The sequence below is a fragment of the Salmo salar genome, chromosome 07 (genome assembly GCF_965601325.2).
Source record: "Salmo salar chromosome 07, fSalSal1, whole genome shotgun sequence".
NCBI lineage: Eukaryota > Metazoa > Chordata > Actinopteri > Salmoniformes > Salmonidae > Salmo > Salmo salar.
In genome coordinates this window covers 65,447,738-65,464,966 of record NC_138297.1, presented here as the reverse complement: position 1 = coordinate 65,464,966, position 17,229 = coordinate 65,447,738, and the positions used below count along the sequence as shown (strand labels likewise).

Genomic DNA, 17,229 nt, shown 5'->3' with positions numbered 1-17,229 from the left:
GAGAGAGAGAGAGAGAGAGAGAGAGAGAGAGAGAGAGAGAGTGTGAGAGAGAGAGAGAGAGAGAGAGAGAGACAGAGAGAGAGAGAGAGAGAGAGAGAGACAGAGAGAGAGAGAGACAGAGAGACAGAGAGAGAGAGAGACAGAGAGAGAGACAGAGAGAGAGAGAGAGAGACGAGAGAGAGAGAGAGAGAGAGAGAGAGAGAGAGAAGAGAGAGAGAGACAGAGAGAGAGACAGAGAGAGAGACAGAGAGAGAGAGAGAGAGAGAGAGAGATGAGCCAGGTTTTATCATCTCCAGAGATGAACTGTCACACACACAACTATCTGGTCACAGACTAGACCTGTAGCAATAAGGATATGGTTCATCACCGGGGTGAGCCCAGCTATTTCCAATCAATATGACACACAAAGGGAACTGAATGGACCATGATGTACACGAGCTTCAACCACAAACCACCATTTAAGGTGAACAAGGAAGTGTGAGTGTTTGTGGTGGTCGACTGCATCTGTTGGTTTAGATAGGTGTTTCAACACTCCCAGCTGCATCTCAAATGGCACCCTATTCCCTACATAGTGCACTACTGTTGACCAGAGTCTTATGGGCCCTGGTTAAAAGAAGTGCACTATATGGTGAATAGGGTTCCATTTGGGATGCAAGCCAGAACCTCAGTCACCTGGAAGTGATGGAGCGGTGAGTGTGTTGATTAGAATGACTGACTGACCAGAGAGGTGAGGATGGGGGAGAGAGAGGGGAAGAGAGGAGAGAATGGGGGAGAGAGCGGGGAAGAGAGAGGAGAGGATAGGGGAGAGAATGTGGGAGAAAGGGATAGAGAGAGAGGAAGTGAGAGAGAATGGGGAAGAAAGAGAGGAAGAGATGGATAGAGAGAGGATAGAATGGGGGAGATAGAAGGAAGAGAGGGATAGAGAGAGAGGGGATGGGAGAGAGAGGGGAAGAGAGGGAAAGGGGGATGGGAGAGATAGAGGGGAAGATAGGGATAGAGAGAGAGAGGGGATGGGAGAGATAGAAGGAAGAGAGGGATAGAGAGAGAGGGGATGGGAGAGAGAGGGGAAGAGAGGGATAGAGAGAGAGGGGATGGGAGAGAGAGGGGAAGAGAGGGAAAGGGGGATGGGAGAGATAGAGGGGAAGATAGGGATAGAGAGAGAGAGGGGATGGGAGAGATAGAAGGAAGAGAGGGATAGAGAGAGAGGGAATGGGAGATAGAGAGGGGATGGGAGAGAGAGGGATAGAGAGAGAGGGGGAATGGGAGAGAGAGGGGAAGAGAGGGATAGAGAGAGGGGGAATGGGTGAGATAGAGGGATAGAGAGAGAGGGAATGGGAGATAGAGAGGGGATGGGAGAGAGAGGGATAGAGAGAGGGGGAATGGGAGGAGAGAGGGGAAGAGAGGGATAGAGAGAGGAGGAATGGGAGAGATAGAGGGGAGAGAGGGATAGAGAGAGAGGGGGAATGGGAGAGATAGAGGGGAGAGAGGGATAGAGAGAGGAGATGGTTATAATTAAGCCACATAAAACAGTGATCTGCTCACTACGAGTCATCACTAGAACATCACCCACCCACACTGTCTGAGTGACATCACCCCCCTGCTGTCTTTCATGTCCATGCTGATTGAAAGAAAGAAAGACGTAAAGATAGATGAGAAGGAAAGAGGGGGGAACCAGCCTGTGGACCTGACTGAGATGATGTCACTTCCTATAGGAAGTCATGCTGGGTGTAAATATCCCCTCTGTGTCTCCAGGCCATACTCCCCTGTAAACGGTGGGTTTGTGACCTCCATACGCTCTCATCACAGCTCTAAATCAGGGGAGATCCATTAGCTAACTACACCTGGTTTTCATGGGAAATGGAAAGAGCCTGTGATGCGGCTTCCGCTTTCGGACGTCAACAAGGCGACACTCCATCTTAACTCCTCCTCCACATTTACTGGATTGGTTGAACAGTGCAGAAGAGAACCTCCCACAACAGAAAGAACCAGCGCCTCACACCTGCTATGTTAGGTTAGCTGAAGACATACGATCCATACCATCTCAACTGGGTCTGCTGTTTAACATCTAACATCACCATAGGAAATCCTGTCTAGAGAGTCCTGTCTAGAGAGTCCTGTCTAGGGAGCCCTGTCTAGAGAGTCCTGTCTAAGGAATCCTGTCTAGAGAGTCCTGTCTAGAGAGTCCTGTCTAGGGAGCCCTGTCTAGAGTCCCTGTCTAGGGAGTCCTGTCTAGAGAGTCCTGTCTAGAGAGTCCTGTCTAGGGAGCCCTGTCTAGAGTCCCTGTCTAGGGAGTCCTGTCTAGGGAGTCCTGTCTAGAGAGTCCTGTCTAGAGAGTCCTGTCTAGAGAGTCCTGTCTAGAGTCCCTGTCTAGTGAGTCCTGTCTAGGGAGTCATGTCTAAAGAGTCCAGTCTAGGGAGTCCTGTCTAGGGAGTCCTGTCTAGGGAGTCCTGTCTAGAGAGTCCTGTCTAGAGTCCCTGTCTAGAGAGTCCTGTCTAGGGAGCCCTGTCTAGAGAGTCCTGTCTTGAGAGTCCTGTCTAGAGTCCCTGTCTAGTGAGTCCTGTCTAGTGAGTCCTGTCTAGAGAGTCCTGTCTAAAGAGTCCTGTCTAGGGAGTCCTGTCTAGAGAGTCCTGTCTAGGGAGCCCTGTCTAGAGAGTCCTGTCTAAAGAGTCCTGTCTAAAGAGTCCTGTCTAAAGAGTCCTGTCTAGAGAGCCCTGTCTAGGGAGTCCTGTCTAGGGAGTCCTGTCTAGAGAGTCCTGTCTAGAGAGTCCTGTCTAGAGTCCCTGTCTAGTGAGTCCTGTCTAGTGAGTCCTGTCTAGGGAGCCCTGTCTAAAGACTCCTGTCTAGAGAGTCCTGTCTAAAGAGTCCTGTCTAAAGACTCCTGTCTAGAGAGTCCTGTCTAAAGAGTCCTGTCTAAAGACTCCTGTCTAGAGAGTCCTGTCTAAAGAGTCCTGTCTAAAGACTCCTGTCGAGAGACTCCTGTCTAGAGAGTCCTGTCTAGTGAGTCCTGTCTAGGGAGCCCTGTCTAAAGACTCCTGTCTAGAGAGACCTGTCTAGAGAGTCCTGTCTAGTGAGTCCTGTCTAGGGAGCCCTGTCTAAAGACTCCTGTCTAGAGAGTCCTGTCTAGAGAGTCCTGTCTAGTGAGTCCTGTCTAGGGAGCCCTGTCTAAAGACTCCTGTCTAGTGAGTCCTGTCTAGAGAGTCCTGTCTAGAGAGTCCTGTCTAGTGAGTCCTGTCTAGTGAGTCCTGTCTAGAGAGTCCTGTCTAGTGAGTCCTGTCTAGAGAGTCCTGTCTAGTGAGTCCTGTCTAGGGAGTCCTGTCTAGAGAGTCCTGTCTAGAGAGTCCTGTCTAGAGAGTCCTGTCTAAAGAGTCCTTATGAGGTTTAAAATCCCAGATAAAGCTAGATATATTCTATCTGTATTTCAACATCAATACCCGTGCCCAGAATAGATATCACTTTCCCTGTAGAAACACACTTTCACTGTTGTTACAGTGAGTGGTGAGCATTTGTGTGGCTTGAATGTCTCAATAATACTGTTGTTGCTTGAGTGTCTCAATAATAGTGTTGTTTTTCATCTCCTAACTCTAACCTTTCAACGGGTGACAACTGAAATAAAAACATGACTAGGTTTCTTGTTCCCCAAAACCATCAGAGAACTGTCATAATAGAGAAGAACAACAAACTCTCTCTAACAACCAAAGCAAAAGGTAGCAGCAAAGAAATGGCATCAAAGGTCATTTAAATTCATATTCCCAGATCTCTGATCTAGGCTGTATCCCAAAGGGCACCCTAGTCCCTATATAGTGCACTACTTTTCACAAGAGTTCTATGTTCTGTTATAATCTCCACCCGGCACAGCCAGAGAAGGACTGGCCTCCCCTCATAGCCTGGTTCCTCTCTAGGTTTCTTCCTAGGTTCCTGCCTTTCTAGGGAGTTTTTCCTAGCCACCGTGCTTCTACATCTGCATTGCTTGCTGTTTGGGGTTTTAGGCTGGGTTTCTGTACAGCACTTTGTGACATCGGCTGATGTAAAACGGGCTTTATAAATACATTTGAATGATTGATTGATTGATTGATTGATATGGGCCGTGATGAAATGTAGTGTTCTATACAGGGAATAGGGTTCCATGTGGAATGCAGTACAACAGGACAGAAAGCAAAGCTGTAGGAGGGATTCTAGAATGGCCTAAGTAGTGGGTACATGACCATGATTCAGAGTCTCTAGCTTCTCTTCATATTGGCCATAATGATTTCCCCGTCCCATTAGGACAGTCACTTCTGACACTAACTGTGTGGTAACTAAGCAGTAGTAACTAAGCAGTAACTGTGTAGTAACTAAGCAGTAGTTACTAAGCAGTAACTGTGTAGAAACTAAGCAGTAACTGTGTGGTAACTAAGCAGTAACTGTGTAGTAACTAAGCAGTAGTAACTAAGCAGTAACTGTGTAGTAACTAAGCAGTAGTAACTAAGCAGTAACTGTGTGGTAACTAAGCAGTAGTAACTAAGCAGTAACTGTGTAGTAACTAAGCAGTAGTAACTAAGCAGTAACTGTGTAGTAACTAAGCAGTAGTAACTAAGCAGTAACTGTGTGGTAACTAAGCAGTAACTGTCTGGTAACTAAGCAGTAACTGTGTGGTAACTAAGCAGTAACTGTGTAGTAACTAAGCAGTAACTGTGTAGTAACTAAGCAGTAGTAACTAAGCAGTAACTGTGTGGTAACTAAGCAGTAACCGTGTAGTAACTAAGCAGTAACTGTGTAGTAACTAAGCAGTAACTGTGTGGTAACTAAGCAGTAACTGTGTAGTAACTAAGCAGTAACTGTGTGGTAACTAAGCAGTAACTGTGTAGTAACTAAGCAGTAGTAACTAAGCAGTAACTGTGTGGTAACTAAGCAGTAACTGTGTAGTAACTAAGAAGTAACTGTGTAGTAACTAAGCAGTAACTGTGTAGTAACTAAGCAGTAACTGTGTAGTAACTAAGCAGTAACTGTGTAGTAACTAAGCAGTAGTAACTAAGCAGTAACTGTGTGGTAACTAAGCAGTAACTGTGTAGTAACTAAGAAGTAACTGTGTAGTAACTAAGCAGTAACTGTGTAGTAACTAAGCAGTAACTGTGTAGTAACTAAGCAGTAACTGTGTAGTAACTAAGCAGTAGTAACTAAGCAGTAACTGTGTGGTAACTAAGCAGTAACTGTGTAGTAACTAAGAAGTAACTGTGTAGTAACTAAGCAGTAACTGTGTAGTAACTAAGCAGTAACTGTGTAGTAACTAAGCAGTAACTGTGTAGTAACTAAGCAGTAGTAACTAAGCAGTAACTGTGTAGTAATTAAGCAGTAACTGTGTAGTAACTAAGCAGTAACAGTGTAGTAACTAAGCAGTAGTAACTAAGCAGTAACTGTGTAGTAATTAAGCAGTAACTGTGTGGTAACTAAGCAGTAACTGTGTGGTAACTAAGCAGTAACTGTGTAGTAACTAAGCAGTAACTGTGTGGTAACTAAGCAGTAACTGTATGTGAGTAACACTAATATAACATGCTTGACCACACCTTAGTAACGGACAGGTTTTGTGGTCAAGTCAAAGAAAGACAGGGTTCAACGTCATGAACGGTTCAAGAAGGCCTTCTCACCACAAACATTTTTAGATTTAGAGAAAGGATTTTTGCACCAATCTGACAACTCATTTTTTAAAAATCTGTAAGAAATCCCCAAAGAGATATTGGGAGAACTGGTAAGGCAGGAAATGAAGGACTGCGAATATAAAAGCATCTCTCTCTCTCTCTCTCTTTACACGTGTGAGAGTGTGGCTGGCGGGGGATATTGAAAGGTGTGCGTTTTGTGGTCAGCAGGACTCTTCCAGGGCGTTGACCACCTGTTCCAGGATGTCAGGGCAGTGGTCAGCGATCTGCTGCAGGACACAGTTAGCATACTCCTGGAGTTCTGCACTCTCCCTCTCACACACCGCCAGCTCCGACTCCAACTGATGGGGTGAGGAAGAGGAGGGAGGGGGAGAGGGAGGGAGAGAGAAGAGAGAGAGGGGGGAGAAGAGAGAGAGGGGGGAGAGGAGAGAGAGAGAAATGTTAAAAACATGTATTTTGTAACGTCACATCATAGGTCAGGTACATAGCAACATACTGTAAACAACAAAACAGTGAGAGAACACACATGGACTTTCTGGACAAATGCTGTTTCTGGTCAGTGGAGAGAGAAGAACCTCCATGGTAGACAGCCTAACTGACTGGCCTTAAGTCTCCCAGGGCTGATGGGACTGTACAGATATCTCCCTCTGTCCTCCTCCTTCCCCTCTCCCTCTATCCCTTCTTTCTTCTGTGAGAGGTGATAGGTCACAGGAAATGGGTAGCTAGTGCGCTGTAAAGAAGTGAGCGGAGGAGGAGAGCAGAGGAAGAGAAAGAGAGAGCTAGAGAGGGAAAGAAAGAGGGACTGAGTGATTTAGAGAGGGGGAACATCCGTGTGAGTTAACAACCTCTCCACCTCTTCTCCCCCTCCATCTCTCCTTGTCCTTCTCCTCTCCTCCTCCTCTTCTCCCCCTCCATCTCTCCTTGTCCTTCTCCTCTCCTCCTCCACCACTTCTCCCCCTCCATCTCTCCTTGTCCTTCTCCTCTCCTCCTCCTCTTCTCCCCCTCCATCTCTCCTTGTCCTTCCACCTCTCCACCTGGCCCAGGGTCATCCCCTCTCTCTCCCCCCTCACGCTCCCCTCTCCCTCCCTGGACCATGAATCCACAGCTGATCCCCTCTTCACATCCACAACCTCCACTAACTCACTTAACCCATTTAAATTCTCCTGGAATGCTCCATTCCTCTACCAACTCACTTAACCCATTTAAATTCTCCTGGAATGCTCCATTCCTCTACCAACTCACTTAACCCATTTAAATTCTCCTGGAGTGCTCCATTCCTCTACCAACTCACTTAACCCATTTAAATTCTCCTGGAATGCTCCATTCCTCAACCAACTCACTTAACCTGTTGGGGATAGGGGGCAGTATTTGCACGGCCGGATAAAAAATGTACCCGATTTAATCTGGTTACTACTCCTGCCCAGTAACTAGAATATGCATATAATTATTGGCTTTGGATAGAAAACACCCTAAAGTTTCTAAAACTGTTTGAATGGTGTCTGTGAGTATAACAGAACTCATATGGCAGGCAAAAACCTGAGAAGATTCCTTACAGGAAGTGGCCTGTCTGACAAGTTCTTGTTCTTCTTGGCTCTGTTTATTGAAAACTGAGGGTCTTTGCTGTAACGTGGCACTTCCTACGGCTCCCATAGGCTCTCAGAACCCGGGAAAAAGCTGAATGATGTAATTCCAGCCTCTGGCTGAAAAACATTAGCGCGTTTGGATAGTGGCCGGTCAGAGTACTATCAGACTGAGGCTCGTGCACGAGTCGACCCCATGTTTTATTTTCTTTCGTCTTTGAACGTAAACACGCTTTCCCGGTCGGAATATTATCGCTTTTTTACGAGAAAAATGGCATAAAAATTGATTTTAAACAGCGGTTGACATGCTTCGAAGTACGGTAATGGAATATTTAGAATTTTTTTGTCACGAAATGCGTCGTGCGCGTCACCCTTCTTTACCATTCGGATAGTGTCTTGAATGCACGAACAAAACAGAGGATATTTGGATATAACTATGGATTATTTTGAACCAAACCAACATTTGTTATTGAAGTAGAAGTCCTGGGAGTGCATTCTGACGAAGACAGCAAAGGTAATAACATTTTTCTTATAGTAAATCTGATTTTGGTGAGTGCTAAACTTGGTGGGTGTCTAAATAGCTAGCCCTGTGATGCCGGGCTATCTACTGAGAATATTGCGAAATGTGCTTTCACCGAAAAGCTATTTTAAAATCGGACATAGCGAGTGCATAGAGGAGTTCTGTATCTATAATTCTTAAAATAATTGTTATGCTTTTTGTGAACGTTTATCGTGAGTAATTTAGTAAATTCACCGGAAGTTTGCGGGGGGTATGCTAGTTCTGAACATCACATGCTAATGTAAAAAGCTGGTTTTTGATATAAATATGAACTTGATTGAACAAAACATGCATGTATTGTATAACATAATGTCCTAGGGTTGTCATCTGATGAAGATCATCAAAGGTTAGTGCTGCATTTAGCTGTGGTTTGGGTTTATGTGACATTATATGCTAGCTTGAAAAATGGGTGTCTGATTATTTCTGGCTGGGTACTCTGCTGACATAATCTAATGTTTTGTTTTCGTTGTAAAGCCTTTTTGAAATCGGACAGTGTGGTTAGATTAACGAGAGTCTTGTCTTTAAAATGGTGTAAAATAGTAATATGTTTGAGAAATTGAAGTAATAGCATTTCTAAGGTATTTGAATAACGCGCCACGGGATTCAACTGGCTGTTGAGTAGGTGGGACGATTTCGTCCCGCCGACCCTAGAGAGGATAACCCATTTAAATTCTCCTGGAATGCTCCATTCCTCCACCAACTCACTTAACCCATTTAAATTATCCTGGAATGCTCCATTCCTCCACCAACTCACTTAACCCATTTAAATTCTCCTGGAATGCTTCATTCCTCCACCAACTCACTTAACCCATTTAAATTCTCCTGGAATGCTCTATTTGTCTACCAACTCACTTAACCCATTTAAATTCTCCTGGAATGCTCCATTCCTCCACCAACTCACTTAACCCATTTAAATTCTCCTGGAATGCTCCATTCCTCCACCAACTCACTTAACCCATTTAAACTCTCCTGGAATGCTCCATTCCTCCACCAACTACCCAACAGCTCTTTTTAAGTCATTATATCAAATTGTACACTTGGAATGTTCATCTGAAAGGTGTAATTTTCCTCTCATTAATGGAATCTGAACCTAAAGGGGATTTAATGTTGGACAGCTCCTCAGGCTAATGATCCTCACAGGTGGGGTTATCTTTAACACAGGCTGTGGCCCAATTGGCCCCCTATTCCATAGAAGGGCCCATAAGGCTCTGGTAAAAATGAGTGCCTTACATAGGGAATAGGGTGCTATCTGGGATACAGACAAGATCTTTAACACACAGATAACTTTTTCCAAATTATTTTTTCAAAAGGCTGGGGGTTGAGAGGTGACGAGGGGGGAAAGTGTGTGTGTGTCCTGGCTGTTGAGGTACCAGCTATGCCTTATGAAATCAGTGCTGGCATTAACAGGTGGCTGGCTGGTGGCACGCACACACACACACACACACACACGCACACGGAGCACACACGGCACACGGAGACACACAGGCGGCGCGCACACCGCACACACACAGGCGCTCGCGCACTCAGACACACACACACACACACACACACACACACACACACACACACACACACACACACACACACACACACACACACACACACACACACACACACACACACACACACCCCCGCCGCCCAGTGCTTGGCGCGTGGGGGAGTTGACGTAAGGATGGTCAGAGAGAGCGAAGGGGCAGATTCTGCTGTACTTCTCAAGAAGCTGTAAAAAGATTCTCCATAAACATATTCCCTTCAAGAGCTGTTACCCTCAACACACCCACATACGGACAAACTGGGAGAGAGAGAGATGGGAAAGGGAAGGAGGGAGGGAGGGAATGAGAGATGAGGAAAGAACACCAGCTGCCCAGAGAGTGTGTGTGTGAGGGAGAGAGAGACCAAGAGAGAAAAGAGGAGAAGAGAGTGTAGTATTCATTTCAGGCTCTGTCTTCCATCACTGTCAGAAATCCCAGAGGCCGAGAGTACTGTAGATCGGAGCTGGACAAACAGCACTGACACACACACACACACACACACACACACACACACACACACACACACACACACACACACACACACACACACACACACACACACACACACACACACACACACACACACACACACACACACACACACACACACACACACACACACACACGGAGGCCAAGCGTGGCCCGCTCCGCTCCACACCCCAGAAATCACTGGGGTCTTCCTCTCTCTCCCTGGGCCTCTTCGAACAGAAATGTTTCGCTGTGCCGGACAGCTTTTAAATTGCTTTTCACATTTTGAACAGACGCCAGTGATCCAAACCCCATAGTTCTTTCATTCGCCTATAACAAAGTAGGATTTTATTCATAAAAACGATTTTCTTTGGCTGGATCCATGTTGAAATGTCAAAGTAACAGGGAAGATGATAAAGACATCTGAAACAACACAGTCAGGTCATATTCACAGATCATCAGGTCGACATCTCTTTATGTGTCAAGTCTGGATCTTCAACTATTTCATCATTAATAAACCACAACACACACGGATCCTTAGATGGTAGAGGAGAAGACAGAACTGTTAGACTGAATGTTATTACAACTGGACCGGCTCAGACGCTCAGTGACATAGAGAATGACAGATCTTACATCGGTGCCCAGTAGAGAGAGAGAGAGAGAGAAGAGAAGGAGAGGAGAGGGAGTAGGACAGAAAGAGACAGACACTTAGTGACATTGTAATGGCATATTTTCTCTATTCCATCCAGTAAATATGCCCACTGCCCTGGTGAGAGAGGGGCTTTGGGACACACTCCCCGCAGGCTTTACTGCACGTCTGTAGAGATGATGGCACTGTGGCACTTGCAAGTTTACAAACAAAAGGATGCTTCTTCATTCAAGGATATAAAACTTACAGACTTTCTAATATAAAAGATAGAAAACTAAAATGTTCCTTATAATTCCTCTAATTCTAATAACATATAAGTGCAATAAATGAAGACTATTGCGTACAGTAAATTCAAGATATCATATGAGCAAGTGTGGTCCCCCGTCTAAACCAAGACTCCTCCTCGTAGGCCCGACTTCCTCCCTCAAATAACCTTTAACCTTTCCTCCTCCCATAGCCACCGCCTCGGCCACAAGGGGGGTAGTCATCTCCAATAACTGATAATGCTCTGGTTATTGTATACAAATACACACTGGCTATTTGTCTCTAACAGACAGAGAATGACAGTCTGGACCTACGTGACATGGAGAGAGAGAGAGATAGAAGGAGAGATAGAGAGAGAGAGATTGATGGAGCGATAGAGAGAGAATGAGAGATAGAGAGAGGAGAGATAGCGAGCGAGAGAAGGAGAGAGAGAGAGAAGGAGAGATAGAGAGAGAGAAGGAGAGATAGAGATTGATGGAGAGATAGAGAGAGAGAAGGAGAGATAGAGGTTGATGGAGAGATAGAGAGAGATTGAAGAAGAGATAGAGAGATGGAAGGAGAGATAGAGAGAGAGGAGATAGAGAGAGAGAAAAGGAGAGAGAGAGAGATTGATGGAGAGATAGAGAGAGATTGAAGGAGAGATAGAGAGAGATTGAAGGAGAGATAGAGAGAGAGAGAGAGAGAGAGAGAGAGAGAGAGAGAGAGAGAGAGAGAGAAAGAGAGAGAGATAGACTGTGGTCCGCTCACCAACCAAGAATTGACAAAATGGGACAAACACCAAATTAAGACGGAAAAAAATATCTTCTGTGTACAACGTAGAACACCAAATAAGAGAAGGTCAACCAGTGAAGAACAAACACCATTGTAAATACAACCCATATTTATGTTTATTTATTTTCCCTTTTGTACTTTAACCATTTGTACATCGTTATAACACTGTATATATACATAATATGACATTTGTAGATTGAAGGAGAGATAGAGAGAGTTAAGGAGAGATAGATAGATTGAAGGAGAGATAGAGAGGAGAGATAGAAGGAGAGATAGAGAGGAGAGATAGAGAGAGGAGAGATTGAAGGAGAGATGGAAAGATAGAGAGAGATTGAAGGAGAGATAGAGAGAGAGAGATTGAAGGAGAGATAGAGATAGAGAGAGAGAGAAGGAGAGGAGAGAAAGAGGCAAAGAGCAAGCTACTACACACTAAGTTCAAAGGTCATCCAGGGGGAGTGTGGGGCAGATATGCCCACTGAAAGAGGCCAGTTTCCAGCCTGGTTCCCCTCCCTGCCTGCTTCCATACATGGTCCACTGCAAATGGCCCAGCCCTGATCATCTATGGTCCACCACCGACTGCTAGGTCTCTGGGTCTGTGAGTCTCTAACCAGGGGGAGGGGGTGACCAGGTACTGGCTGATCTAGAAACTCATTTCTGGACCTGCTATCTGTATCACCTGGGAACCCTGTTATAACAAGACACTCACTAAGGTTTGGTGGGGGGGGGGGGGGACCAGGCTGGAAACTGGCCTCTTTCAGAGAGAGCAAGGAGAAACCAGAGTGTTGGTGTAACCAGCAAGGTGAAAGAGGAGAGGTAGAGAGAGGTAGAGAGAGAGGTAAAGAGAGAGGTAGAGAGAGGTAAAGAGAGAGGTAGAGAGAGGTAAAGAGAGAGGTAAAGAGAGAGGTAAAGAGAGAGGTAGAGAGAGAGGTAGAGAGAGGTAAAGAGAGAGGTAAGGAGAGAGGTAAAGAGAGAGGTAAAGAGAGAGGTAGAGAGAGAGGTAGAGAGAGAGGTAAAGAGAGAGGTAGAGAGAGGTAGAGAAAGAGGTAGAGAGGTAGAGAGAGAGGTAGAGAGAGGTAGAGAGAGAGAGGTAAAGAGAGAGAGAGGGAGAGGTAGAGAGAGGTAGAGAGAGGTAGAGAGAGGTAGAAAAAGAGGTAGAGGTAGAGAGAGAGGTAGAGAGAGAGGCAGAGAGGTAGAGAGAGGTAAAGAGAGAGAGAGAGAGAGAGAGAGAGAGAGGGAGAGGTAAAGAGAGAGAGAGAGGTAGAGAGAGGTAGAGAGAGAGAGGTAGAGAGAGAGGTAAAGAGAGAGAGGTAAAGAGAGAGAGGTAGAGAGAGAGGTAAAGAGAGAGAGGTTGAGAGAGAGAGAGAGAGAGAGGGAGAGGTAAAGAGAGAGAGAGAGGTAGAGAGAGGTAGAGAGAGAGAGGTAGAGAGAGAGAGGTAAAGAGAGAGAGGTAAAGAGAGGTAGAGAGAGAGGTAAAGAGAGAGAGGTAAAGAGAGGTAGAGAGAGAGGTAAAGAGAGGTAGAGAGAGAGGTAGAGAGTGTATTGAGTCATGTGTTGGAGGTAATGAAGCTTGACCAGCAGGCTGATATATGAGCCCGTTTCCCCTGTCTCCTCTGGGGTGAGGGCTAGGGGGCGCTGGGCTGGGGTTGGAGGGGTGAGACTTGGTTTGGCAGAGCACGCTCCTTTCTCCAAGCCCCATTAGGATCACCCAGCGGGGAACCACCGCTTCGGCAGGCACAGAGAGCTTCACACACACACAGTCACACACACACACCCGTCTGAGGCCCTGCACCCCACACTGGTCTAACTGTAGGTGTGAGGCCCTACACCCCACACTGGTCTAACTGTAGGTGTGAGGCCCTGCACCCCACACTGGTCTAACTGTAGGTGTGAGGCCCTACACCCCACACTGGTCTAACTGTAGGTGTGAGGCCCTGCACCCCACACTGGTCTAACTGTAGGTGTGAGGCCCTACACCCCACACTGGTCTAACTGTAGGTGTGAGGCCCTGCACCCCACACTGGTCTAACTGTAGGTCTGAGGCCCTACACCCCACACTGGTCTAACTGTAGGTGTGAGGCCCTACACCCCACACTGGTCTAACTGTAGGTGTGAGGCCCTGCACCCCACACTGGTCTAACTGTAGGTGTGAGGCCCTGCACCCCACACTGGTCTAACTGTAGGTGTGAGGCCCTACACCCCACACTGGTCTAACTGTAGGTGTGAGGCCCTGCACCCCACACTGGTCTAACTGTAGGTGTGAGGCCCTACACCCCACACTGGTCTAACTGTAGGTGTGAGGCCCTACACCCCACACTGGTCTAACTGTAGGTGTGAGGCCCTGCACCCCACACTGGTCTAACTGTAGGTGTGAGGCCCTGCACCCCACACTGGTCTAACTGTAGGTGTGAGGCCCTGCACCCCACACTGGTCTAACTGTAGGTGTGAGGCCCTGCACCCCACACTGGTCTAACTGTAGGTGTGAGGCCCTGCACCCCACACTGGTCTAACTGTAGGTGTGAGGCCCTGCACCCCACACTGGTCTAACTGTAGGTGTGAGGCCCTACACCCCACACTGGTCTAACTGTAGGTGTGAGGCCCTGCACCCCACACTGGTCTAACTGTAGGTGTAAGGCCCTACACCCCACACTGGTCTACACTGAGGGGGCAACATAGCAATGATATTGACATTGGCATGAGTATATAGACAGATAACACCTGGGCTTGAATGTACTGTCTACTGCCCTCACCACAAACCCACATCAGTCTCCACAGACAGTCTATACACTGACCTGGCTGACACATACAGACAGTCCTCACACTGACCTGGCTGACACATACAGACAGTCCTCACACTGACCTGGCTGACACATACAGACAGTCCTCACACTGACCTGGCTGACACATACAGACAGTCCTCACACTGACCTGGCTGACACATACAGACAGTCCTCACACTGACCTGGCTGACACATACAGACAGTCCTCACACTGACCTGGCTGACACATACAGTCTATACACTGACCTGGCTGACACATACAGACAGTCCTCACACTGACCTGGCTGACACATACAGACAGTCCTCACACTGACCTGGCTGACACATACAGACAGTCCTCACACTGACCTGGCTGACACATACAGACAGTCTATACACTGACCTGGCTGACACATACAGACAGTCCTCACACTGACCTGGCTGACACATACAGACAGTCTATACACTGACTTGGCTGACACATACAGACAGTCCTCACACTGACCTGGCTGACACATACAGACAGTCCTCACACTGACCTGGCTGACACATACAGACAGTCCTCATACTGTCCTGGCTGACACATACAATGTGTTGAGGTCTGATCAAGTCAAATCAAATTGTTTTGGTCCTACGGATTAAAGGGTTTCTCTTTATTTTTACTATTTTCTACATTGTAGAATAATAGTGAACACATCAAAACTATGAAATAACACATATGGAATCATGTAGTAACTGAAAAAGTGTTAAACAAATCAACATATATGTTATATTTTATATTCTTCAAAGTAGCCACCTTATGCCTTGATGACAGCTTTGTACACTCTGGGGTCCTATGGTGTTGAAGGATGAGCTAAATGAACAGCATTCTTACATTCCTCTTGTCCAGATGGGCAGTGGACAGTGTGAGGTGAAATGATCCTTGACTAGTCTCTCAAAGCACTTCATGATGACAGAAGTGAGGTCTACGGGGCGATAGTCATTTAGCTCAGTTACCTTTGCTTCCTTGGGTAGTACACACAGTCAGCGTCCCAAATGGCAAGCTATTCCTTATATAGTGCACTACTTTAGACCAGAGTCCTATTCCCTATATAGTGCACTACTTTAGACCAGAGTCCTATTCCCTATATAGTGCACTACTTTAGACCAGAGTCCTATTCCCTATATAGTGCACTACTTTAGACCAGAGTCCTATTCCCTATATAGTGCACTACTTTAGACCAGAGCCCTATTCCCTATATAATGCACTACTTTAGACCAGAGTCCTATTCCCTATATAGTGCACTACTTTAGACCAGAGCCCTATTCCCTATATAGTGCACTACTTTAGACCAGAGCCCTATTCCCTATATAGTGCACTACTTTAGACCAGAGTCCTATTCCCTATATAGTGCACTACTTTAGACCAGGGCCCATTTGGGAGGCAGCCACAGACAGCACCTCCATACCAGACGTCATATAGCTGTTAGATGGGTTTTAACTTTACGGTAGTATATTTAGCAAAGATCCCCAGAAAAAACAAGGCTGTAAAGATAAGGTTTTAGAGCCTAGGAGAGAGGTAACCTAGCCCACTATCTGTCTCTATGTCTTCTGCTGAGACCTCTGCTTTCATAGCCTTGACCCACAAATGGAGAGGTAGAGGAGGAAGGGAGGAGGGAGGGAGGGAGGGAGGGGTGAGTAGAAGGAGAAGGGTGGAGAGGGAGGGAGAGGGAGGGAGGGAGGAGGAGGGAGGGAGGGGTGAGTAGAAGGGGAAGGGTGGAGAGGGAGGGAGAGGGAGGGAGGGGGGGAGGGAGGGGGAGGGAGGGGTGAGTAGAAGGAATAGAAGGAAGAGAGTAGGATACTTTTTACTGGGTGTATTATAGAGGTAAAGGAGGGGAGGAGGGATAATGTTGGAGACTGTAGATGTTTTTACTGGGTGTATTATAGAGGTAAAGGAGGGGAGGAGGGATAATGTTGGAGACTAGATGTTTTTACTGGGTGTATTATAGAGGTAAAGGAGGGGAGGAGGGATAATGTTGGAGACTGTAGATGTTTTTACTGGGTGTATTATAGAGGTAAAGGAGGGGAGGAGGGATAATGTTGGAGACTAGATGTTTTTACTGGGTGTATTATAGAGGTAAAGGAGGGAAGGAGGGATAATGTTGGAGACTGTAGATGTTTTTACTGGGTGTGTTATAGAGGTAAAGGAGGGGAGGAGGGATAATGTTAGAGACTAGATGTTTTTACTGGGTGTATTATAGAGGTAAAGGAGGGGAGGGATAATGTTGGAGACTGTAGATGTTTTTACTGGGTGTATTATAGAGGTAAAGGAGGGGAGGAGGGATAATGTTAGAGACTAGATGTTTTTACTGGGTGTATTATAGAGGTAAAGGAGGGGAGGAGGGATAATGTTGGAGACTAGATGTTTTAACTGGGTGTATTATAGAGGTAAAGGAGGGGAGGAGGGATAATGTTGGAGACTAGATGTTTTTACTGGGTGTATTATAGAGGTAAAGGAGGGGAGGAGGGATAATGTTGGAGACTAGATGTTTTTACTGGGTGTATTATAGAGGTAAAGGAGGGGAGGAGGGATAATGTTGGAGACTGTAGATGTTTTTACTGGGTGTATTATAGAGGTAAAGGAGGGGAGGAGGGATAATGTTGGAGACTGTAGATGTTTTTACTGGGTGTATTATAGAGGTAAAGGAGGGGAGGAGGGATAATGTTGGAGACTGTAGATGTTTTTACTGGGTGTATTATAGAGGTAAAGGAGGGGAGGAGGGATAATGTTGGAGACTAGATGTTTTTACTGGGTGTATTATAGAGGTAAAGGAGGGGAGGAGGGATAATGTTGGAGACTGTAGATGTTTTTACTGGGTGTATTATAGAGGTAAAGGAGGGGAGGAGGGATAATGTTGGAGACTGTAGATGTTTTTACTGGGTGTATTATAGAGGTAAAGGAGGGGAGGAGGGATAATGTTGGAGACTGTAGATGTTTTTACTGGGTGTATTATAGAGGTAAAGGAGGGGAGGAGGGATAA

The 17,229-nt window shown here is 46.3% G+C and overlaps 1 protein-coding gene across 10 annotated transcripts in view; it reads right to left on the bottom strand.

The window, feature by feature from the left end:
• Positions 1–213: 213 nt before the first annotated feature.
• The window catches only part of LOC106576657 (ELKS/Rab6-interacting/CAST family member 1), a 549,430-nt gene continuing 532,414 nt past the window's right edge, over positions 214–17,229 (bottom strand). For all 10 annotated transcript variants that reach the window (XM_082977939.1, XM_082977941.1, XM_082977940.1 and 7 more), the window contains one exon: positions 214–5,971. In XM_082977939.1, coding sequence (XP_082834065.1) covers positions 5,834–5,971 — 138 coding nt within the window. In that variant the 3' untranslated portion in view covers positions 214–5,833. The remainder of the gene's footprint in view (positions 5,972–17,229) is intronic.